This window comes from Cavia porcellus, unplaced genomic scaffold (assembly GCF_034190915.1).
Source record: "Cavia porcellus strain 051 isolate PalLab524CR breed Dunkin Hartley unplaced genomic scaffold, mCavPor4.1 scaffold_4, whole genome shotgun sequence".
Lineage (NCBI taxonomy): Eukaryota > Metazoa > Chordata > Mammalia > Rodentia > Caviidae > Cavia > Cavia porcellus.
Genome location: NW_026947487.1, coordinates 74660250 through 74687393, shown reverse-complemented (window position 1 = coordinate 74687393; position 27144 = coordinate 74660250). Strand labels below are relative to the sequence as shown.

Here is a 27144-nt window from a genome sequence, read left to right as displayed (position 1 = left end):
ACCAGGTGACTTCTGGACAGCTTTTCTATGGGTATTTCTTTTTTAGCCCTTCTTTAACAGAAATCGTGTAACCCCTGGTCTTAGAGTGGTATGATAAATGAGACTACTTTTTAATACAACTGCTAATCGAAAGTTAAACTTTATGTAAATATATCACTTTTCACATTCAATGTACAAATCCAAATTAAAACAAACTCAAACCCTACCAGTGAAGTACAACAGTCAAAATCATCTCTTCACATCATTTTGATTTGAGTTTTAAATATTTTGGTTGCATGACTACTCTAAGCAATGCTTGTAAATGCAGCAACGCTCTGAGCTACTTGTGAAATTTTCAGTATAGGTCTATGTGTGAAATTAAGCAAGCATTGGACCTTGATAGACTATTAATTCAAATTAAGTCTGTTGTTTGTTTTTTTCTAGATATTTTTCAAAAAGTGATATTTGTAAATATCCCTTAAACTGGAATATTCACTTCTGTGTATTGAATTCTTGGTGCCTGATTCATGTATTATAATTCCACAAATGTCAAAAGATTTTCTATATTGGTGATATAAGAAATACAAAAAGGGATGACCCTATGAGAATCATTTGAAATAAGATTAAAATGAGAATATGGAGGGACTATAAATATCAATGCCACACTTCAAATGTTTGAAAATAATTGTTCAACAATTGAGATTTATGAGATGAAATAGTGACAATATTCATCCTCAAGAAAATGTTAATTGATTATAATAATAACCAAAAGGTTTATTAAAGAATACCAACACTTTGGGAAGATGCCACAAGGAGGAATTTGTGGGTCAAATGCCATTTCTATTTTAATTGTTTGAAGAATCTTCATAGTGATTTCCATAGTGGAGGCACTAGTTTACATTCCTATCAACAATGTAGAAGGGTTCTTTTACACCCATGACCTCACCAACATTTGTTAATGTTTGAATTCTTCATGAGGACCATTTTTTTCTCGGGTCAGATGAAATCTAGGGTTGTTGTGGAATATCCATAGCAATTTAGTTAAAAACTAAAGTAATGGAGTTCACAATGAAAGAGAAACTCATTTAGTGGTTAGCAAAATGAATTGACTCTTAAACCATATGGTTATGTTGCAATACATTATAAAATGTGCATTGTTTTATTTTTGCTTTTGAAGTTTCATTTTGTAAAGGCACATAGCAGAGGAAAATCATTTACTCTGAAGTTATGAGGATACGTGACACTTGAGTTTAAATATATGATTTTGTGATATGCTTTCAGAAAGTCATATTTTTAAATATTCCTTAAACTGGAATATTTACTTTTGTATATTGAATTTTTGGTGCCTGCTTTATGTATTATAACTCCACAAATATCAAAACCATATGACCATTTGAAGTATGAGTGTGTACTCTTCCCCATCAACTGCAATGGATACCAAATGAATGCATATCCTTATAGTATGTGAATGGTTAAGTAGCTTTTTAGCATAATACATCGTCTACCCATTTTAGAAAACTCCAGGGTGTGTGTGTGTGTGTGTGTGTGTGTGTGTGTGTATGCGCATGGCGAAAGGAGAGAGAGGTGGGAGTGAAAGAGGAAGACAGTGTAAAAATTAAGAATTTTATATTTCGTACATTATTGTATAGTATAAATAAACTGAATTTTAAACTAGAAAATCAAAACACTGTAAGCTACAATGTGGCTATGACTAGCTGTAAAGAAAAATGGGATGAAAATAGTGTACCAAAATAAATAGATTCCACATACCCATGTCAATACCTATAGAAGTAAATTTCCTTCATGGTATCTGGGGGTATTGTGCTTATTTTGTGTATCAAAAATTAAGAAAAGATGATTCGGAAAGGAAGTCATATCAAATGAGTGATGATATAAGCAGCATTTTATGTTTTCCAGTTCTCACAATGCTCAGGGACACAGAAATGAGTCACATTGTTTATTGCAGAGTATAACCCACGTAATAAGCCCAACCATCAATGACATAGGTTCAGAAAAAGATAATATCATGTTAAAAGCAATCAGGTATCACACAGATTAATTTTTTGTTTTAAAATTTATTATGTGCAGGAAGTATGCATATTTCTCTAATCATCATACTTAAATATAGCAATCTTCCCTCAGAATATTAGTCAAAGTATGAAATTTCCATTAAGTAAAATCATTGTCTTTATTGGTATATTAAGAGCCGCAAAAGAAATTACATCATTACATTCAATATTATTTAAAATGGTAATCTCCAGAATAATTTGCTACTTACTCTATTTCCAATTAAAATTTTAGAATTTTGAAGATTAAGAATAGAAAATATTTTTATAAATATTAATAACCTCTGATGTATTTTTCCTTCCTAAAAACAGAGTTTAGCTACTCTTCAAATTTTCTTGCATTCTTGAAGAAATGGGTTTAGGAAGAAAAAAACTCATGGTAGAATAGTATTTTATGTAGATGTAGACATTATTTATGTATATAAGATTAATGACAGAATAAAATATATTTTGTTGAAAAATTGAGCAATTAAATTTGTACATCACATTTAATTTCAACTCTTCCAAATATTTAAGAAAATTTTAAACCATATGTAAATTTTGTCCTTATACAGAAATGTCTAAAGCAATTTTGGAATGGTCTTATTTTTAAAATGTACAACATATCAACTTCAGTGGTATCTATATCATTACTCTCAGAATAGAAGGGGAAAATAAGATAACCCAGTTCTTTTTTCACCTACAGTGGGTTTTCCTTTTTTAGACGTTGTTGGCACTCTACTTCAAAAAAAAAAAAAAAAATAACATGAAATCTTTTTCTAGTAATGTTCCCAATTGTCTGGGTGGTAAGTTTAAAACAGGAAAACATTCTTCTAAGACTTCTCTACAAATTGAGACTGAATTTTTTCTAAACTTAAACGTTGCTTAGATTTCCTTTCATAGCAATATCAATGGAACAGTAAAAGAGAGTGAGGCAGCACGGGCTTGTCTGACTCACACAGCCTCCTTCCTGAAGGGCCCTCTCCAGATGTAATCGTGACATAAAGGAAAAGGTGAAGGCTATGAATACATTTATTTAAACACGTGTGTTGAATGTCCTTGGCAAAGTTTCTAATTCGCTCAAATAATCTATGAAAGAAAAAAACAGTATCTCCCTCACTAGATTGCTGTAAACTGAAAATGAAAGCTATAGAATGGATGCATTGCCCACAGATTCCTAATTAAAAACTCTTGTACTAACATGATGGTCTGAAGGTGGAGCCTCGGAAGGTAGTTAGGGTTGGCTGAGTCCTGAGGGTGGGATCCTTAGAATGGGATTAGAGTTCTGTTAAGAAGAGGAAACCAGAGTTTATTCTCTACCATGTGAAGATACAAGAAAGTTGCCCACTGCACTCTTCCTCATCAGAATTGGTTCTTCCGACACCTCAGGCTTGCACTTGTAGGCCCCAGAAATGGAATTGTAAGCCATAAATCTTTTGCTTAAGCCATTCAGTCTATGATATTTTATTACAATGAACTCCACTTATTAATGGAATGAGGTAATATTTGCAAAAGATGACAAGATGTAGGAGGCTCCACTTTTTCAGTTTTAAGGAAAAATGTTTGTGAGATTAAATTGGAAACGTTAATGTGTCCACGTCAGAGAAAATCATGCTATTCTATCACTTTGTCAGCATTTTATTACTATATCACAATACCTGACACATGCTACTCATGAAGAACAAAAAATTTCTGTAGGTTATAGTCTTGGAAGCTCAAGAGCATGAAAAAGGACCTCAGCTTTGTTCTGGTAAGAGCCCCCTGACAGCTGGTTAGTGGCAATGATAGTATTGTACGGAGTAACAAGTAGTCACAATGTAAGACAAAGCAGAGAAACCAGGCTTGCTACTTTATGATCACCCTCTCACAAGAACTCAAAGGATCACATCACAACTACTTTTCAAGGACATACCTTAAATGACTTAAGGACTCCCCATGAGGGAAGCATTCTCTCTCTCTGTATCTGTCTCTCTGTCTCTCCACCTCCTCCTCTCCCCTTCTGTCTTTCCTTTTCCCTCTCTATCTCTGTGTTTCTGTGTCTCTCTGTGCCTCTGTCTGTCTCCCCCTTCTCTCTCTTTCTGTACCTGTGCCTGTACCTGCGCCTATGCCTATGCGTGTGCTTGTGAGTGTGTGTGTGTGTGTGTGTGTGTGTGTGTGTCTGTGTGTGTGTCTGTGTGTCTGTGTTTCTCTTCTCATTCCAGGACTCAGTCCCAGGGACTTAACCCTGACAGGAAATCTCTGTAACTGAACTACATCTACAGACCAGGCTCTGCCTCTCGGAGTCTCCACAGGATCTTCCAATACCACCACTCTGGAGACCAATCCTCCAGTCAGAACTTTGAGTGGGCACAATCAATGTCTGAGCCATAACACCCACATCCTAGATCACTGCTTAATGTCAAAAATGTCCCCTACATATTTAAAGACTTTTATGTGCCTTAGTTTTTCCTAAGAAATTCTCTAGATCTTCAACAGGGTAGACAGTCGGATAGGTAATGAAACTCAAAATGCCATCATTGGACTTTTGTTTCGAGGCCACACTCCTTAGAAATTAGAAATGTGTTCTTAGTAAGATAAAATGTGTGGTTAAAATTATTAATTCATGGATATGTTTGTAGTTCTGACTATTGGTGGAACAATTTGGCAAAGAAGAAAATTTGAGAAACAAAAATTTTGCAATGATAATGTATCTTATTAAACAAGTGAGCCTCTCGATTGTTGGTTACTTGGCTGTTTGCTCTTATATTTTATGTGCAAATCAACTTTTTTCTTTTTTTAAGAAAACCAAAAATCATTTTTAAATACTAACATCTCTGTTATACAATTCGATTTAGCCTATATGTATATGGCAGACTCAGCATGTGAGAAAAGAAAAAAAATTAAAGTTTTTTCTTTTTTTTTTCAAATTTCAGGCAGGCGCTGTGTCACTGAGCAATATATCCTTAGCCCCCCAAATTTTTATCCCAGATGGAGTAAATTACAAAAAAAATATATGTTTTTGAAATACTTTTTGTGAAAAAAGATATGTGTATATATATGAAAATATATAAAGGGACCTGATTAATATGCCTAAAGTGGAGTCTTAGACACAAAATGTTGGTGTAAAGTACCAGTGCTTCATTTAAGGATGTATTTCAGTGGAAGGAAAGGTGCTATGCTGGGCAATGTGAGTTAGTTGTGAGGATGATAATCATGGGTTGCACCTTTGCACACTTCCACTTTTCTGTTTTCAGGTATGCTTGGTTCATTGTAGTGGTAGGGGTACTTTGAACTTTCATGGCTTCAACATATAAAGTTCCACAACTGAAAAAGTGAGTCAAATTTAAAATATACTAAGATTATAATAATATTATAAGATTATACCCACTATGCCAAGTTACTCACTACTGAGGCTTACTATTCCTTGATGAGGAAGGTAATAATGACCAATGATATTCGGAAATAGGATTCAGTATTTATTAAACTATTCCTGCTGCTTCATCAACTAAATTACTAAGAAAGTTCCTGGGAAGAGTGATAGAATGTGATCGATTTATCTTAGAGATATGGTCCTTAAAGATACAATAACAATAACAATAAGAAAAACTTAACTTTTTTGTGGTGGGAAAGGAATATTATCTCTACTAAACACAAAAGACAATAAACAAAACAAAATATAAAATTTCCTATGAATTCAACAAGAGCTCAACACTCAGAAAATAATGATACAGGCCTGAGATTAATCCTGAAAAATATTAGAAGTAAAATACCAACCATAAACTTGGATAAGCCAGGAAAACTTTTGTAAACAAGTTAGCCAAATATGTCCATGCTTATAATTGTTCAGTGTTATCTATCAGCCCATCATTTTATTGATTCATAAATGAATGAATAATAAAGATAACGTGAGTAACTTGTGACTGTAGGCTCTTCCCCTGAGCGTCATGATACTGGTCGATTTATACCTTTAAAGTTGCAACAACAATTTCACTGTGTCATTTGGAATAAGATGAAGGTGCTCCAAAGAAATGGATATAATCTGGGAGATATTCCGTAGCTTTCTGGTGCCTCTGGTAGCATATAAAATTATCCGGAAAAAATTACTGAGTTCATAGAAATACAGCTTCATGTTCCAATAATTACAAAAGTGGGAATGATTTATTTCAGGTAGAAACATCTTTCCTTCAGGACTGTCTTTTCTTAAGTGTCCTTTAAAACATTCTAGATTCAGAGGAGACAGTTTGCAGCAGAAATTTCACAGGGTTGCTTGGGCTTAGCTACAGACACACATGCACTAAAGAAGGAAAAAAGGAAAAGACCACTGCTTCACCAAACAAACAAACAAAAAAACAAGCACTTTTCCCCCCTGGTGTCATGTCTTTGGATATGTACGGCCTTGGAGAAATGTATAAATCATTTTTATACATGGAACTTTCTTAGAAAACTAGAGATTTTAGTACAAAGAATTTGACTCACTGAAACAGTACCCAGACACCATTGTTATGACTGAGACTATCTAAACAAGAGGAACTTACAAAAGACCTCTGTATTACATTATTGATCTATATTAATACAGTGGGCTTATACCTTCTCCAGGCCTGAGTTACACTGAGTATTACAAATAATAGTATAACAATGCTTGAAAATACTGATACAAAACAGCTTTAAGATGATATTTCCAAAAAATATCCCTCCTTTTAAAATTGAACTGTTGAATCCAGGTTGTCTTTTTGAATGTTCCAGCTTTAAAAAAGATTTTCCAAGAAAATACTAGTGTTTAAAACATCTCTTAAAATGTCTATTAAATGACAGATTTTCTTAAATAGATTATTTTTTACAAAGTATAATGCAAAAGTCTATCTTCCAGCAAAATGAAACTACAAACTGCAAAATTCCAAATCAAAAACATTATTTGTGATACATAGCTCTTCCATATCCTGGGAAAAAAATCCTTGATTATTTTATCATGCTTACTTATTTATAGATTTAAGATATTCTAGCAACACGCAGTAATTTTCAGTACAACTCAAGCTGAATTTCACAAGTAAATCATAATGTTTCTATGATTCTTTAAATGTTACCCAGTCCATAATGCATGTTTGCCTGAATATTACAACTTTTAAAATATGATGAAAATTTCTGACAGCAGTCTCATTAAATGAAGCAAATTATGGGGCATTTTCTTCTCTTTTGGCAGAATTATAAACACACAAGAAAAAGAAAACATTTGATGAATATTTGTCTTGATGCACATGCTTGTTTTGGAAAACCAAAATTAAAACATATTCCCTATACATCTTACTAGCAATTCTAACCAAGTTGAAAGTTGATCAAAGTTCAGTGGTTAAATCTGGGGAGAGGGTCTAATGCTTCTCCCCAAAGCATAGAACTCAAATATATTTTTATATTAGAAGATGCATTTCACATATAGCTTTGATGTAAGCAGGTTAGTCAGATGCCATGCTAAAACTGCTATCTTAATTTCTCTTCATTCATCTCATTTGTGCAGGCTGACAGAGTCTGTCAGTGAATGCAAGGAAAACAGATCATGCACTGCATATGACAGTTTCAATTTGCGTGACTATGTCTAACGTGGCTATGGTTACCAGCTCTGATCTTAGTATAAGAAAACTGCACACCTGATTCCCAATAGTCTTTTTGCAATTATTTATACTTACCATTTGAAACTGCTTTTTTACTAAAGATTAACTGTTTTATTTAGATTTATTGATCTATCTCATGAGCACTTAAGTATGTAATACCTTATTTGTCAAAATATGTGCCATCACTGAATTTTAAATATTTCAGTTAAAGGTTTATTTCTAAGATCAAACAGGCAAAGTTCATGTATTATTTTACTTTTTGTTTTCTAAGTCTAAATGACTTCACAGTCAAAAGTATTTTTTATAGGATACCAAAAGTTGACACCCTGTTCCTCAGTTAATCAAGTTCCATATGTATATAAACCAAAACTGGATTTATATTTAAAATGAACATTTAAGAATATAGGAAAAATAAAATAAAATAATATTTTTCTCGGAATATTGAATTCCTGACATTTCAAAAATGCTGAAATTTCTACAACAGTGACTCAGAGAACACAGCAGGTCATGTAACAAAATCCAGCCCACTTTACCTCTTCACTGTGTTATGCTATGGTGCTTCCATATCAATAGCAAAAACTAAAAGCAAAATTGGTTTAAAGATCAGAGCTGTCATTCCCTATTTGGCTAGCAATTACTCTGTCCAAAATCCTTTGAGCACTACTGTAAACAAAACATTTAAAGGATAAAAGAAACAGCCTTCCCCTGTTCAAGGTATCACAAGCTTGGATGTATGTAATAGAGAGACAAAAACATCTCTATGTTACATGCAAACAAGCTTCATTCCTCTAATAAATACACCACCAAATATAACACTTTAAAGTTTCTCTATTAACTATGTCATTTAAAATTCTTTACAGTTCCTTTATCTATTTCCTTTTTATATCTATCTTTATAGTAACACTGTTGACAGTAAACAGAGTGCTATCTGACATTACTTTTTGAAATCTAAATGTGAATCCGTGATAGAGATACAAGATTCTCTCTAAATTAGCAATTATATAAACCATCAAGATGGTCCCCTTTATTATACACATATATAGTAAATTCTTCGAGGCAATTCAACTTAATTCAATTAACATGCTTGAACCTTCAGTCTCTCTTTTTTTTTTTTTTTTTTTGTACCAGGGATCGAACTCCTGACCTCGCATTTGGCAGGCAGGAGCTTGTGCTGCTGAGCTACATTCCTGGCCCGTGAACCTTCATTCTTAAAATAATAATGATAATAACTAAAGACCACAAGTCTTTGTTCGTGACTAAAATTAAAAGTAATATAAAATACATGACAATTTTAATATGAACTATGCACAAGAAACACAAACCATCTTTATCCTATCCAGAGACAAGAATAGGATAACTTCATTACCCATCTTGCTGGCCCAGAGACTGTAGTTCAGTACTATGTAAATTGTGGTGGAGGAAAACATTCTTCCTGCTGTACATGTGTAAAGAGATTGGCCCCCGCGGTGGCTGCCCAAGCCTGCCCATGAAGGTCGAATGCTGTCGGGACGCAGTGACTTGCTCCTTTGGTTTCTCTGAGAACTTGGAGAGCCCTTCGGTCTTGGCCACTGGCTTAAGGGCGCTCTGCCCGACAGTGGTCTGGAAATTCTGCGCAACCTCTGAAGAGAGAGTTTCACATGCTCCTCTCGAGTGTTTGATAGCTTCCACTAGTTCCTTGTCCTTCAAGAAATTACTTAAACACAGACTTGAAAGTTGACAGGTCTTGTTTTTGTAGGGGCTTGTCTGGTCAGCTGCTGAGTATCTAAAACGGTCCTCGGTGGGAGTATGTATTGCTTTTCTGTCCCTTGTGCTGAGATTTTGGCTCACAATTCGATTTCGATATGTAGCCTAGAGTAAGACACAGAAAAGAAAAGATGCCTTAAAAACATCTTTAAGGACACATTCATAGCATATGCACAATGCGGAGTGGTATTTATACGTTTGTGTGCAAGCCCACAACTTTTCAACAAGATTTTGAGAAACGGAATTTTCCTTGAGCTTAAGTTTCCCAGAAAAATGGTACTACAATGCAATTGATATAAGATCAATGTATCTTGAGACATTTTGAGTTAGTTCATCTAATTTCCTCAGTTTGAATTCTATGACTTTATCTGAAAGTATGGATTACTTTGATACATATTAATGCTAATGAGGTGATATATTTTGTTGCTTTAGTATGTTGTGTTTTCTTAAGCATGTACACAGAAAGTTAGCAGAATTATTAATAGCATGAAATGCGTTATCAAAGTAGTAATTTAGAAATGAAATTTAGCAATGAAAATCATCAGTTGCTCCAATGACCAAAGGAGAACAAGAACCACTGTGAACAAGAACAGATGCTATCTGATATTACTTTCTGGAACCTCAAAGAGAAAGATAAAATGAAATTTCAACACATGATTCATTTAGATTTTGGTTGCAATTTATTTACTGCCATTTATTTACATACCATGAGTACCCAGCATCTTTCTGCTCACAAAAAAAATATGCTCTAGAGATAGAAACAAGACAAAGCTCATGATTTATGCTAAGGAGGAGAGGAAGGTTGTGAGCTTCGTCCTGCAGATGGTACTGTCTTGGTTTAAGTAAAGCACATTTAGGTAGAAACTGGCTTATTGTTCTATTGCAAGAAGAAGTTGCTACAAAAACGAGAATTGATGAAAAACAGGTAAGCGAGAAAAAGCTATCGAAATGGCAATAGGCTGTCACAACACATGCAGAGGAGCTAGTGAAAGGTTTTTGCTGACTTGGTTTAAAGGGTATCATTAATGGACCAGCAAACAATTCACCTAAGTCAAATATTAAACGTATCATGGGTGCTACTTTTAAATATTGTGAGAAAAAACTAGCACAATGAGACATTAGTAAATCAATAACAGTCGAAACAGTTGTAATACCTCTTTTTAAATAACTATGTTTATAATTGAGAAATCATTGTAAACACTTATGGAGATACAAAGTGATTTTTGAGACATAAATATGTATAGTTTTAAATGATTAAATCAAGCTACTTCACATAAACATCATCTTCTACTGTTTTTCATTTTTGTGAGGATGTTTTTTCATATATATATATTGCATGGGAAAGTACAGAAGGAAGATGATGATATCACTTCCATTAACTTTAACATTACATTTTGGGAAATATTCATTGTTTCCTTTATATGATCTTTTTAACTCTCTTAGAATAGTATATTAAATCGAATATACCATTTTAATAAAGGTATTTTGAAAGAGTTCAAATAATGCAATCCCATAGGCAGCCTCTGTGATTCTTCTTTATATGTTGCTAACAAGGTACATGAGGATCTGCTTCAGAAAGGAAGATATGAAGAATATTTCACTCAGTGTAAAAAAAAAAACATTTAAATCCCTCATTCATGTTTATTCAACATAGTTTGTGTTTTAAAAGTTTGGTTACATTCTCCATTAACTCCAGGAAATGGCATGTGTGTGAGATCAGACATTTTGGATTCATCTAATTAATACTGATTACTAAAGAGGGCAAGGTGCTGCATATGCGATTTATGAAAGGCTTGTATCCTCCCTTCAGGCAGTGTAAAGTTTAACAGGAGAACCAACCAAATCAGACATTTTCTAACTGAGGGACAATGTTCGGTTAATTAACCTTTCTAATTCTCCTATTTACTCATTTGTGAAAAGATTTTTTTTAGACCTCTATCTTCCAACAAGTTTATGGTACATATTCAAGGAAATATTTCACGCCTAATGTCTAATATCACACCTTGAACATAGCTGCATATGCGATGGGAAATGGATCTATTTATGAAAGGCTTGTATCCTCCCTTCAGGCAGTGTAAAGTTTAACAGGAGAACCAACCAAATCAGACATTTTCTAACTGAGGGACAATGTTCGGTTAATTAACCTTTCTAATTCTCCTATTTACTCATTTGTGAAAAGATTTTTTTTAGACCTCTATCTTCCAACAAGTTTATGGTACATATTCAAGGAAATATTTCACGTCTAATGTCTAATATCACACCTTGAACATAGCTATCTTGAAGACAATAGTACTAATAATCACATAAAAAATAAAGTGACCAGTAGGCCATGAAATTACTTTGATAGGTGTTTATTAAGTCCTGTTGAACCTAAATGAATTTACACACTTCTATCTTGACTTTAAAAAGTAATTTCTGTATAATATGCTAGTAATTTTGTATTTATTATTGGTTTCCCCAGAACATAGATTTTATGGCATATTTTTAAGTTTCTTATGGAAGAATAAAGAAAAAAGAACCAGACAAAAGGAAAGGCCAAATTTTAAGCAGTTAAGATTCACCACCACCCAGGTAAACTGAGATTGAGATTGCTATAGATAGCTGCCTCTAGTCCCTGTAAATGGTTGTGGTCTTCTCCATTTGTCTGTTATAGCAATTGGAAAACTCTAGCAAGGGTTACAAACTTGGATTAGTTGACAACCTTCCTTTTTTTGTCTTCAGGGGAATTCCTAGAGAGGAATATACCAGAGAGTTACACTTTCAGCACACGAAAAAAAAAAAAAAAAAATGAATGCCTGGATTTTAAAAGTGTCTATGTAATTCAGGAATAGGGAGTAAGAACTAGAAGGCACATCACCATATAACAGGGATTTTGAATCTAGACTTACAAGTGTCTAATGTGCAAATAAAAACAGGATAAAGCTTACCATATATCTTCTTTATTACCTTAAAATATTGAGATAGATGGCTGCTGGGCTCCACAAGCGGACATGCTAATCACTAAGGGAGTATCTATACTACAAGGTCTTACTTAATATATTTCATATCTCTTCCAGGCTGAGGACATCAAGATAAGAGTAGCTGCAGTAATTTTCAGGTTTTTCAGGGGCTTTTACTGTCAGCGTCACAATGTGTTGTTCCAGACTCTGTACACATCTCCAGCCATTGTCACGAACATGTGATCACCTACAAACCAGCCTCGCAAGCCACTTCTTGATCACTCATGCCATGAGAGCACGCATGCCAGTGAAAACAGTCATCTCATGGGAACCGAATCGCCCTGCAAGTTATGAAGATTCCTCCAGAGCTACAAAACCTGAACTGAAACATTAACCACAGCACCCGTAAAACTGGGGCCCCTCCATGGCTGGTGGTCCTTTCTCTGTCTTTTATTTTCCTTCATTAATTAACTGGTTTGATCTTTGTCAGCTCTTTGAACTGAAGTTGCTTACCATTTTCTCTCAATCTCCAATTAAAGCCTTTCTCCTGAAAATTCTTGACTAGGTTTTAATTTCCATTATCACTGAAGCAAAAACCTGCACTAGCCAATGACAGTGGCATCTCCTGCCTTAATTATCTCGCTCATATGTTCAATGTCAGGTGGAACAATGAACTTTGAGGAAAAGACTTTAACACCAAACTAAGATATTGGATAAATGTATATGTATATATACTTTTTTCTGGACTTCAGTTTCAGAGTCCATTGAATGAGACTATTAAAATAGAGACCATACAAGGTAGATTTTGATAAAACTCTAAGAATTATTTACTTTTCTTTCAATTCTAAAATTCTAAGTTTAGAATATACATTTTATTTAATGCGTTTTGGAACATGTTTTGAAAAAACTTAGGAAGATTTCCTTCACTCAAAAAACATATATAAATACATAAATACATAAAAACAATACGTACATATAACATATATACATAGCAATTTGTCTTCTCTCAGAGAGAAAGAAATAACTTTCTTTACATTAATTGTTGTTATGTTCTTTGAAAGCTTTTAGGATTATATTCTTAAAATGAATTTTTTCCTACTCATATTTTCCTCAAAATCAGAATTGGTTCTGCAGAGTCATGAAGTATGTTAGTTTGGGGATAACTTCACTATTAAGTAGTGAGCTTATTATTTATCCATTGAGTTACTAGTAGAGAAGAAAAGAATGAAAAATCTGAGAATGAATCAATCAAATGTGAACCTTAGAGTAAAAGTAATACTTTGTTTTACTAAGTACAATTGTCTTTGTCTCATTTTTTTCAATGGAGTATCTTGCTTCATTTCTTGGAAAGCAAAATGTCACGGATTTTAAAATATATTTTACATACTTCTAAAATGGGAAAATAAAGCAAACAAAACTTATCATGTTAATTTAAAACAAACAGAAGACAAAATCTCTAGGTTTTATTTTCTTTCACCCATTAATACCACACATTGAAATTTCTTTGGTCTTTGGTTGCTTGACATTTGATAGACAGTTCTGTATTTATTTTCATGACTTAGTTTCATCTGCATCTAGTACTTTGCCCTTTAGATTTCATAAGACAATTGATTTTCATGTTAAGCAAATGTGGAATTAAAGGCTTTCCAAATACAAATATTTGTTTTGTTCCCCTGCTTTTTTCTTTCCTTGACTTTCACTATATAAATAACCTTTGGTGTGATAACAAGACATGAGTGTTCTGAATATTTTTCCAATACTAGGCATTGAACCTAGGAGAGCTCTATCACAGAGCTGTATCTCCACTCTTTCATATTTTTATTTTGAGCCATGGTCTTCTGAAGTTGGCCAGAATAGTCTTGAGTTCACAATCCTCCATTTCAGTCTCCTGAGTAACTAGGATTATAAGCAAGAGCAGCCACATTTAGCCAAAAATAGTCTTAAGTGGTAACTCAACACAGGTAGCACTAATATTGCATATATTTCAATTAATTGACTATACAAAATTATAATACCCAGACATGCATACATTTCCAGAACAGAATCTACTACGTGATTGCTAACTGTAATGATTTATGTATTCTAGAATAGTTTTTATTGATAATTGTCTTTAATTAATGGGCTGATCAATTTAAATGTATATAGGTCAGTATACTGTCTGAGCATTCAATGGCTGAGCACTGGATATATATTTTGCTTCATTTTTGAAAGTGGTTGGGAGTGGCTTATCTCACAAAATGAAAGTGATAACCTTTCAAAAGTGTTTTGTTGTTTCAGACTCCTTTAGTTGTACATTTCCTAATAAAGATCTCTAACTATAACATGTATCCAGGAGAAATAAACCTCTTACACACCCAAAGCAATATGACACTATATCTGTAGCATTACATATTAAAACAAATGGAGAATACTTCTTTAAGAACATTTTGTCAATATTGTACAAAATGAATCAAATGATCTTATAGATCAGAAGTTCTTAATATTTTTTCCATTGTGTAAATGTGACAGACAGAGACATATTTGTTTGGCCAAAGTGAGGCTATGAAAATGCTCCCATTAAATATCCTTAACTCGATAATGTATTTCAAAATCAGTAGCATCCTGTATTTCTCCATTTAAGAAAAATTTTTTATTTTGAAATACAAGTAACAGTGGTCTGATACACTTTAGTTTGCTGAAACATAAATTTTAATACTTAATAATGGTGGCAACATACTGCTTAGCATAACAATTGGTGAAAAAAATTTGGCACTGCTCTAGTACTATAGAAATTAAGTCACTTCATTCTTTCAGAAGATAAATGGAAAGGATACAAGTTGACATAGCACAGCAAAAAAAATGCTGGGACAAGCTAAAATAGTGATGTTAAATTAATTTTTCACTAATATATTAACCTAAAGGCAAACTAGTAGAAACTTGAAACACTGTAATATATATTGCTAAACATGATTGCATTTGTAAAGAATTTTTTTAATAAAGTCAGATATTACTTTTAGTACTCATTAAATGAAATTTTGCAATCTACAAATAAATATTCAAATACTTTCATTTCCTGAACTGTGTTTAGATATAATAATTGCCTTATATTGCCGTTATGTAATCCCACTATAACTTAGCTTATGTTACATTTTTATTTAGTTTACAATAATTTTTCTCCAAATGTGAGCAATTTACCACCCAAATTCATATTAGAATGCATTTTCAACATAATAAATTAAGATCTGGTGACTTTTCATAAGTTTCTTTTATTACTCTTTTACTAATGATCTTTGTAAATTATTTTAAATATACCTGAAATTAACACTGTGACATATTTTATAGAACAGTTTACTGGTGGTGTCTGTGCAAAGTTCCTTTCTCATGAAACATACAGCTAAAAGGTATCTATCTTCATTTAAAAAAACACAAGAGGATAGATTCAATATTGTTAGGAGCAAATGTTGTACTACCATTGGAATCTATTATTGAAGTACATATAGATCTTTTCTTATAAAAATTCGATCACAGTAGAGCAATTCAGCTTCAATGAAGGCCATAACTGACTTAAACATGAGCCTATCTGAGGGTTTAGAGTTGAGCAAAATAATATGAAATTAGGTTAAGGAAATGACAATGATAGGATTTATATTATTTTTAAAAAGTTTTACTTTATAAAATTTCAAGCAAGTCTTGAACCTTGAATAGAATAAAACAAAAGCAGTAACAATAATATAATACAATAGAGAACTGATAGGCACTTCCATGCTGTTTGTATATCTGAAACCCAAAAGGGTTAAAGATTTAAGGTGAGATGGGATTTTAGTGTTCTAATAGCAAGAGAGGTCATGCTGTACACACAGACACACACACACACACACACACACACACACATTTAATGGCAAGACAGTTTGTCTCACTTTCTTCCATTCAACTTAAAGGAGACATTTATTTTGGCTCGCATTTTCAGTGCATAGTCTTGCTCCATAGCAGAAGTGGAAGGATGACTCAGCCTATGACAGAGGAAGCAGAGAGATATGGAGTGACCAGGGAGGGAGACAAACCTTTCCAGTTCTCGCTCCTGTGAACTACCTTTTCTGAGCACAACACCACCTCCAGCCACTGAGCTCAGGGAGAATTTGCCTGTGAGTGTCACACCCCATGAATCCCTGCCAAAGCCCCGCTTCTGAACACATGAGATCAGAAAAGAGCCAGTCACATTTCATTTCAGGTTTTATTTAAATTAATCACTAATATTTAGTGCATCTTTGCGGTGTGACAGGATAAGTGTTGTTTTATTTGTTACTACATTTGCTGTCTACTGAGGATATTAAGCTTGTTTTACTGTGAGGAGGTGGAAACCCTGACGGGATTTGAAGGTTAGAGGATAAGATGATGTGAACTGGAACTGGATCAAAGTCTAACCTTAAAGTCTCCAACTTAGCACTATGGCTTTTGGAACCATGTATTCACTGTCAGGATTGATCTTGTTTGTCACGAGATATTTAGCAGCATCCTCAGCCTGTACCTATAAATGTCAATTGCAACTGCACCCAGTTACAACCAAAACTGTCATGGACACTGCAAATGTGCCCTGGTGGGTGTTGGGGGAATTGCCACTAGTTAAGAAGTGTTGTGTACTCCATGATGCATCTGTAAATTGACATACAGTGAAAGTAACCAATGTGATACAGAAAGAAAGAAAAAGCTAGTATATATAAATATCACTCAATTCACTTTTTTTTCAAATATCACTTTTTTTTCAAGAAAGAAAAAGCTAGTATATATAAATATCACTCAATTCTTAATCCTTTACAGCTATTAGGAAAACAAATTAATATGCTTTAATTTTTATTTTATTCCTTTTGCAAGGACATACTGCATACTGTTTGGCACTCTTCAAGGTATTTATAATTTTTATTTTTTTAAAAATATTATGTTATACTAAACCAATTCAAGGTACTAGTAGACACTGGAAACATTGATAGATGTAAATCTTTCTCTGAAACAAAAATTAAAATACATATAGTATCATTAAAAATGCATAGGTTTTTCATTGGACTAACCGATCATGAGAGTTCCAATGAGTTTAATTAGAACATAGAATGCTCTAACAAAGGCTTTAATGAACAATTTTTGCATCACAACTAGGGAATGGGACATGGTGTGTTATAAATGACTTGAAAAATACCTTATCCTTTTTGATTTTCCACCACATGATGTGTTGGCTGATACAAGGAGATATTCTTGGAATGTACCTCTTTCTCAATCACTCCACTAAAGTGTCAATGTGGTCTCTAACCACATTTATTAAAAATGAAAGCTTGCCCTTCTCCTGTCAGTATGCAGTGTGGAGAAACAGAATCTTTGAAGTGGTTAGGAATATCAGGACACATCTTTATGGAAGGTTTTGGCACCACAGCTGCCTCTGTTTGCATCCTTAGCATGGAATCTGTTTGCTGTGATAAAGAAGAGTTTTGCTAAAAGTCTTGCAAACACTACCATACGGAGATTATACACAAGGGTAGTCACTGCTTTACAAACAGGAAGCCCTGTTATAAGTACAAATAATAACCTAAAAAAGAACAATTCTGGCAGACAGGACCTGTTCCTTTCAGATTGTACAAATTACCAAAAGGTGTGGAATGGAGAAAACTGTCTGGAGCTCAGTTATTTCTTCAGCTCAGTCTCACTTGAAATTCTCTAAGGAATGCTAAATTCTGCTGGAGGTCATTTAGGTCTCAACCAGGGTTAGGACATGCACAAAGTAAGCAAGATGAATGTTAAGGCTAGCCAAAGGCATGGTTCTCAGGAGGGAAAGATCAGGACATTTCTCTTTCCTCAAGAGAAAAATAAAGATTCACATTAACCACTAGGCATGTGCTTGACTGATTTGGTTGTAGCTAGAGTAAAGGAAATCCAAGCACATGGAAATTCTGGAACAATATGAGTTGATTTTAAAATTAACAATAGAGTGTATGTATGTGCTTGTGGTGGACCTGCTCTGTGTAATTCTTCTTAATCAAAAGGTCACTTAAATCACAATTTCAAATAATTATTACTTATAGTGACAATAAGAGTAATGTGAATAAAAGTTCTATTGAAAAGAAAGCATAAATTGTCCCACAGAAATTTCAGAAAATGTGATTTCTAAATGTGGTTGTGTGAGGGTTTCAACTAGATTTAATTAAATGCCTAAAGGAAATGACTAGGAAATAATTTGAAAAACAAGTGTGTTGTTGAGACATTTAGATATCCTACACCTAGTACATACTGATATTAAAATGTTTCTTAAATGAGATAAGTATTCAAAATATATTATCCAAAAGATCTTAAATTCATATATTTTAGGCGAATAATTCTTAAGATTAATAGCTAATTGGTAAGGCTTTTTAAAGATCAGAAATATGTTTGTATATGTACATATTTATGTATACATCATTAAGAAGCTCATTTAGTTTTCATTCCTTTTGTTTCCTAGTTCCTATTACCATGATTAAATAATGTGGGTGCTAAACTTTTGCTTTAATTAGTCTAATTGACATGTAATCCTCTAGGTGCTGGTGGGGAATTATTAAAAGTAATGAAATAGTTAATTCTGTACAAACTGAGCAATGGCTTAATGAAAATTGAAGAATGACATCATGAAGCAATAAAAAACAAAGATGTTGGGAGAGATCTTATTAGAAATACTGTAAGGAGAAGAGCAGCTCCTGGGTTTCCAGGAGGGATTCTAAATGTGGCTCTATAGTCCCTCTGCCAAAGCTGCTTTTCTTTTTTTTTTTTTTTAAACCTGGGAGATTATTTCTAATTTGAACTCTTTAAAGCTTCCCAGAGTTGTTCATTTATTTCAGTTACTATTATTTCAGGTATTTCAAGTGAATGGCATATATTTTCTTCTATGTACATGGTTCCTAGGCTTTCTTGTGATGGGCTGGGGAATTGAGATTGCATTTTTGTCTTTTGTCTTGAATTTTCCTATATTTCCATATTTCAAGTGGTGTTCTAAAGCTTCCCCTGGGTGTGTTGGAAATTGTCTCCTATGCCCTCAGCTACTGGTACTGAATGGAGGTTGCTGAGTGTGCTCCAGTCAGGCCCTCAGGACCTCCCATGCCACCTCTGGTGTTCCAGGAACCTGGGTGGGCTCCTAACCACTGTGAGCAATGGTCCAAAGCTCTCCCCAGGCTAGTACCAATGCACTGGAACTCACTTCAGTGCCCGCGGTTCCCCTGATTGAAGAAGCTAGGAAGGCATGTTCTAGCCAGGCTGGTGAAACCTCCTGAGCCTAGTCTACTATGGATGGTAGCTGGGCAGGCACTTAACTGCTAGGAGTGATGATCTTAAATTCTCCCTGGGCCACACTGGTGTCAACAAAAGTAATGAAAGAAATGCTGAAAACATCTAAAGAAGACATAGTTAAAAAGTAGAGGAATAATGAAAAAAGATAGAATCCCTGGATGAACAATATAAGAAAAAAAAAACAGAACACATGAAGCAGATTCAGAGATATACAGCAAATCAAATTTTCCATTTAAAGTTGTCAAAACTGCCTCAACAAAAGTGAAGATAGAATTTCAGACCTCGAAGACAAGATTGCAACTAGTGAACAGGAAAGGAAATATCTTTTAAAAATAAAAAAGAATCAGGAAATAAGAATTTAAAAGCTGCAAGATGATGCAAAGAAAAACAACATAATTTGATAAGGATAAATGAAAAAGAAGGGGATAACACAAATGATATCAAGATGCTATTTACAGAAGTAATAGCTGAAAAATTTCCAAACATGAGAATGGAAATTGACATGAGGATTAGTGAAGCATATAGAACTCCAAATAGCCATAACTAAAATAAAACTACACCAGACATATAATAGCCACATCCCAGAAATCCAACATAAGAATAGAATATTAAAAGCTGTCATAGAGAAAAGACATGTCACTTATAAAAGAAAACCTATCAGAATCACAGCAGACTTCTCAGCACAAACAATAAAGTCAAGAAAAGCATGGAATGAAGTGTTTCAGATCCTAAAGGAAAATGATTTCCAACCTAGATTGATGTACCCTGGAAAACTGTCCTTCAAAATGGATGGAGAAATCAGATACTTCCACAACAAAAAACAGTTGAAGAACTTCATGATCACCAAACTAACCCTGAAATAATACTAATAAAAATTCTAGATACACATAGGAAAAAACAACTAAGCATGGCAGATAATTAAACAGAATAGAAAGGTAAAGATGCAACAGCAGAAACATAACATGTCAACAAAAAACCAATATATAACAGTTATAACCATTAATTTAAATGGTCTCAATTCAGCAATTAAAAGAAATAGACTGGCAGAATGGATCAAGAAACAACATCCAGCTGGGGATTTAGCTCAGCGGCATAAGCTCCTGCCTTGCAAGCAGGCAGTCATGAGTTCGATCCCTGGTACCGATAAAAAACATGAAAAAGATTAAAAAAAAAAAAAGGAGAAGAAGAAACAACATCCAACCATATGCTGTCTACAAGAAACCCATCTAACCCAAAAGGAAACTCACAGACCAAAAGTCAAAAGATGGAAAACAATACTTCATGCTACCAGAACCCAAAAAAAAAAAAAAAAAAAGCAGGGGTAGCTATTCTGTTTGCAGACAATGTGAACTTCAAACCAAGAATGATCCAAAGATATAAAGAAGGTCACTACATACTAGTTAGGGGAAAACTTCAAGAGGAAGAAATAATAATCTTAAATATATATGCACCAAATTCCAGAGCACCCAGCAAGTATTAACAGAAATGAAAAATCAAATAAACAATAACACAATTATAGCAGGAGACAGAGTATTCCATCCAGCAACACCAGAACATACATTCTTCTCAGCAGTACATGGGACATTCTCTAAAATAGACCACAAGAAATACAAAAAATATACTAGAACATATTTAAGTAAATGCAAAAGAATTGAAATTATCCAATGCATGTTATTAGATCATAGTGCCATAAAACTAGAAATTACTGATAATGAAACTAAAAAACCCTACAAACATATGGAAATTGAATAATACACTCTTGAGCAATCAGTGGGTCACAGAAAAAATTAAACAATACCTACAAGCAAACAAAAATACAACCACACCTTACCAAAAATCTGTGGGATGCGATGAAAGCAGTTTTCAGAGGAAAATTTATTGCACTTGGTTCCCATATCAGGAAAACAGAATGAAAACAAATAAATAATCTGATGCTACACTTCAAACATCTACAAAAAGAAGAGCAAGTCAAGTCCAAAACCAAAAGAAGGGAGAAAATTATAAAAATCAGAGCAGAAATTAATGCAATAAAGACTAAGAAAACAATTCAAAGAATCAATGAATCAAAGAGTTGCTTCTTTGAAAGAATAAATAAAATTGATAAGTCCCTAGCCAACCTTATTAAATACAGAAAATAAAAAGCTCAAAGTCAAGCAATAAGGTATGAAAAAAGTGAAATCACTACAGACTCTGTGGAAATACAGAAGATCATCAATAACTATTTCAAAAACCTCCACTCTCATAGGTTTGATAACACAGAAGAAATGGACAGATTCCTAGAAACGTATAAAGTACCAAAGTAGGGTCAAGAAAATGTAAAACTGCTGAATAACCCAATTTCTATTAATGAAATTAAAATTTTAATTAAATCCTTACCTACAAAGAAGAGCCCAGGCCCAGATGGATTCACTGCGGAATTCCACAAGAAATACAAGGAAGACTTAATGCTGACACTCTTCAAACCCTTCAATGAAATCAAAAGAGAAGCAATTCTTCCTGCATCATTCCTGGAAGCAAATATTACTCTAGAACCAAAACCTGAGAAAGACCCAATTAAAAAGAGAACTACAGGCCAATCTCCCTAGTGAACAAAGATAGAAAAATCCTCAATAAAATATTGGCAAACAGGATACAGAAAATCATCAAGAAGATTATACACCATGACCAAGTGGGATTCATCCCTGACATACAGGGATGGTTCAACATTTATAAATCAAGAAATGTAATTTACCATATCAATTGAGCCAAAATGAAGAATCTCATTATCCTTTCTAGAGATGCAAAAAAAGCTTTTGATAAGGTCCAACACTCATTCATGATAAGAACCTTATAGAAAATTAGAATACATGGCCATTACCTCAATATGATAAAGGCCATAAATACAAACAACAGCCAGCATCATATTAAATGGCCAAAAACTGAAAGCCTTTACCTTAAAATCAGGCACAAGAAAAGTATGTCCCTTTTCACTGCTCCTATTCAACATAGTACTGGAAATACTGCCAGAGCAATTAGACAAGAGAAAGAAATAAAAGGGGTAAAGATAGGAAAAGAGGAAGCTAAATTATAATTATTTGCAGATGACATGATACTCTACATAGAAGACCCCCAAAACTCCACTGAAAGACTCGTAGATATAATAAATAAATTCAGCAATATAGCTGGATACAAAGTCAATACTCAAAAATCAATAGCATTCCTATACACTAACAATAAAATTACTGAGAGAAAATAAGAGAGGCCACACTCTTCATATTAGTATCCAAAAAATGAAATACTTAGGAATTAATCTCGTGAAAAAAGTAAAAGATCTATATAGGGATAATTATAATAACCTGAAAACAGAAATCAAAGAGGAGCTCCGAAAATGGAAATACATCCCTTGTTCATGGATAGGAAGAATAAATATTGTGAAAATGGGCATTTTCCCAAAACTACTATACAGAATCAATGAAAATACCATTAACATGCCTCATAGATTTAGAGAAATCACTCCTAAATTCATCTGGAACCAGACGAAACCTAGAATAGCAAAGACAATTCTAAGTAGCAAAAAGCAAGGCAGGAGGCATCACAATCCCTGACTTGAAGTTATACTACAAAGCAACAATAGTAAAATCAACATGGTATTGGAATCAAACAGAGCTGAAGATCAATGGAATAGACTGGAAGATATAACCACAACTACAGACACACTCAACTACCTTATCTTTGATAAAGGGGAAAAATATGTTCACTAGAAGAAAGACAGTCTCTTTAATAAATGGTGCTGGAATAACTGGCTCTCCTTAGACTGAAAACTAAAACTGGACCCATGCTTATCACCATGTACTAAACTAAAATCTAAATGAATCAAAGATCTGAATATTAAAACAGAAACACTAAATCTGTTGGAAGACAAATTAGGTAAAAATCTTGAAGACATAGGGGTAGGCAGAAAATTCATGAACAGGAATCAAACTGCACAGGAAATATTTCCCAGAATCAATAACTGGGATCATGTCTTATTAAAAAGTTTCTGCATGTCAAAAGAAATCTCCAGAAGAATGAAAAGAAAATTCACAAATTTGGAAATAATCTTAGTGAGCTGTCCCTCAGACAAAGGACTTCTGTCTAAAACAAACAAAGAATTTAAAAAATCAGATCCCCAAAATTCAAAGACCCAATCCAAAAATGGGCACCTGAGATAAATATACACAGTTCCCAAATGAAGAAATACAAGTGGCAAATAAATACATGAAAAAATATTCATCAACGTTAGTCATTAGAGAAATACAAAATAAACAACACTGAAATTCCATCTCACTCCTGAAAGAATGGCCAGGATCAAGAATACTACCAACAACAAATGCTGGAGAGGCTGTGGGGAAAAAGGTACTATTTTGCACTGTTGGTGGGAGTGTAGACTGGTGCAACTATTGTGGAAGTCAGTCTGGAGATTTCTTAAAAAACTGGGATTGGAAATCACATTTGACCCAGCTATTCCACGTCTAGGCCTATTCTCAAAGGAACTGAAAACATCATACCACAGTGATTCATGTGCAATCATGTTTATAGCAGCCTAATTTGTAATAGCCAGATCTTGGAAACAACCTAAGTGTCCATCAACTGAGGAATGGATAAAAAGTTGTGGTATTTTTATACAATGGAGTACTACTCAGCTATAAAGAATGATCACATTGAGAGATTTATAAATAAATGGACACAACTTGAGACCATATTCATAAGTGAAATAAATCAAACCCACATGTATAAATACTGAATAGTCTCCCTAGTGTAAGAAATGGTAAGTGTACATAAGATTTTATAGTAATCATGATTCTCCATTATATTACTTTGAAGCCTTATAATGTTTTCATTCTTTAGTTGGAACCATTTTATTGTTTTTTTTTTATTCATAATGTGTGATGTTATGAACAGCTATTTTGAAGAAAACAAGACAATATGGCAGCTATTGCTGATTTTATATCATCTTGCTTTGAAGTCTTACCATGCTTTTGTTCTTCTGTTTCCATTGGTTCTATCATGTTGTATCTTATTAGATTTTAATATGTGACAATATAAATAAGTTTTTATGGAAAATGAGATAATATAGTAGCCATTGTTCATTTTTCTGTTATTTGGTTCTGAATTCCCTGTAATACTTTCATTCTCTTGAATGGTTTTGTACTATTTTGCTATGTTTGATACTATTGTAAGTGAAGGTATACTCAACTATTTCAAAGAAAGAGACATGTTAATTGCTTTAATATCTGATTGTCTTGTTGTGAAATACTGTGTTGCTTACATTGTTCTGATCTGATCTGCTTTGTTCTGTCCTCATTTGTCTTAATCTCTTTAAAATAAAATTGAAAAAAAACAAATCTGCTTGTGCAAAAGCAGAGCACAGGAACTTCTCATTTGTCTCATATTTATCTATCACAGTTGGCTCTGTGTATATAAAATAAAGAATTGAAATTCAGGCTCTCTAACCCAATTCCTCAGCATGTATGCTTTAAAGGAAACTGCAATTTAAAAAAATCAATAATTTTGCATTTTAAATTCTTCAAAATTCAGAACTCATTAAGGAGGAGTCAACTTTCTTTTAGTAAGGAGGAGGCTGCATTACTTGCTCCCTAAGAAAGTTCACCTATAGTCCAAGTCCTAGTTCACTGCCTAGTCTTATTTTAGTTCTTATCAATACACTGGTGATGCAACTCTGTCTCAAGTTCTTTCCCCAGCTAGCTACCTTATTCACAAACTAACTAAACTATTTTTCACAGTAAGACATTTATATTAATATGAGAGATAACGAGAAATTAAAGTAAAAATAGACAAGTTCCACATTGCTTATTTGTTGTATATCAATATAGTATAATGTAACTATAATTCTGCTTTTAGGAATAACCTTGACCACTGCACTATTAAATACATTGTATAATTTAGATGATAATACAAGTAATAAACATACTTATAGTACTCTATGATGTAGCTTAGTTAAAATTAATTTTATATGAACTATATTAATTTATCCCTATATATGCACATTAAGATTGGGCTTGAGTGTTTCCTTTTGAAAATGGAACTTTGAGACTGTTTTTTAATGACTGACTTAAAATGATTCAAGTAGTAAGATAAGATGTTTATGTTCTAGATCCTTTACATTATGCTGTCTCTTTATTTGTTAAATAAATACCTCATGTTCAGTTGTAAAATCAAACAGAAGTATCAATTATTTTAAGCTTATTACATACATTTTTCTGGATTTAGTTTATTAAGCAAAATGTATCTGCATACCAATCAGAAACTGCTGCCAGTTGCCTTTAAGAAACATAACATAGAAGAGTTTAAAGAAACTGGAGGTATTAAGTGTAGGATCAGCTCAATGTCCAGACCCCAAAAGTATGGACTTGGCCATTATGAAGGACAGTAGGAGCAAGACTTGAATGGTATTCTGCAGAAACAGCGTCTGTAGGGGCAGGCACACCCCAATTGAAACAAGCAGTGACCCTTATGCAAGCTAGGTCTCTTCCCATTCCTTCAGTGCCTCAGGTCAAAAGACTACAATCTTCATGATTATATTCTAGGTTCTCTTGAATTTCTCAGAAAATGCCCACTCTCTGAAGGTTCTTCTCTTTGTGGAAAGTTGCTTGCTTGTCAAGCACCCAGTTCTAACACCTTGTTCGGGCACTTTCTGGGTGGGGGCCACTCTTTGTGGTTAGGCTCGAAATAATTGCCTTAACTGACTATGGATTCTTCTGTAAATCTCCTTTAGAACCTATGGTTAAATGAAAATGGGCCATCTACTTCTGTATGCTTTACTTTAGGAATGTACAGGTCACTGAAATACAGTAAGAATGATGCTGCAGAAAGAGAAACTGGAGTAAACAAGCTGTATGTCTGGCTCTGATCCCCCTCCCCAGAATAACCATCAAAATCATTAACATTAAAAAGCCCTTGACCCAAGGGTAATAGACCACTTAAGTGTCTCTTTGAGGGCACTATTTTCCCCCAAATATTATTTTATTTGGATTTAGATATCTTAAAGGCCCATTATACACAGGTTGAAAAAATTCAAAATATATTTCAGAAGTTATTTTTGCATTACCAGCCATTTTGTGTTTGTATTGGCAATGTTTCTTTCAGAAGTCTGCACAATCTAAGGTAAACTAGCTTTCACTTAATATTCAGGGGACATACACAGGGCTATGAAGTGATGAAAACCAAGAAATTATATTTTTTGCCTGATATTTGGTGATGTAATACTATTTAAAATCCTTCAAGGAATTACAAAATCAAAAAAGATTACACATGTATGGAAATATAAAATATGCAGGATGATTTGAGATTTGCGTTGAAGCAATATCCATGTTTCCTATCCCAATTTTCTAAAATGTTTTCATATAATATAAATTTTAAAAATAAGATACAGCATGAAATGCATTATGGTATGGAAAATTATGATCAGGACATTATCTAGAAGCTAGAACCAATTTTTAAAGAACATGAAATTTCAGACTTGCATTCTTTCACTGGCTAAAGAAATAAACCTTGAAGATAGAAAATTTATTTAATAATAGTAATTTTTAAAAAATAATCAAC

The 27144-nt window shown here is 33.5% G+C and overlaps 1 protein-coding gene across 2 annotated transcripts in view; it reads right to left on the bottom strand.

The window, feature by feature from the left end:
- Positions 1 to 1923: 1923 nt before the first annotated feature.
- The window catches only part of Ccser1 (coiled-coil serine rich protein 1), a 1226082-nt gene continuing 1200861 nt past the window's right edge, over positions 1924 to 27144 (bottom strand). For both annotated transcript variants that reach the window (XM_063247277.1, XM_063247276.1), the window contains exon 11: positions 1924 to 9454. In XM_063247277.1, coding sequence (XP_063103347.1) covers positions 8969 to 9454 — 486 coding nt within the window. In that variant the 3' untranslated portion in view covers positions 1924 to 8968. The remainder of the gene's footprint in view (positions 9455 to 27144) is intronic.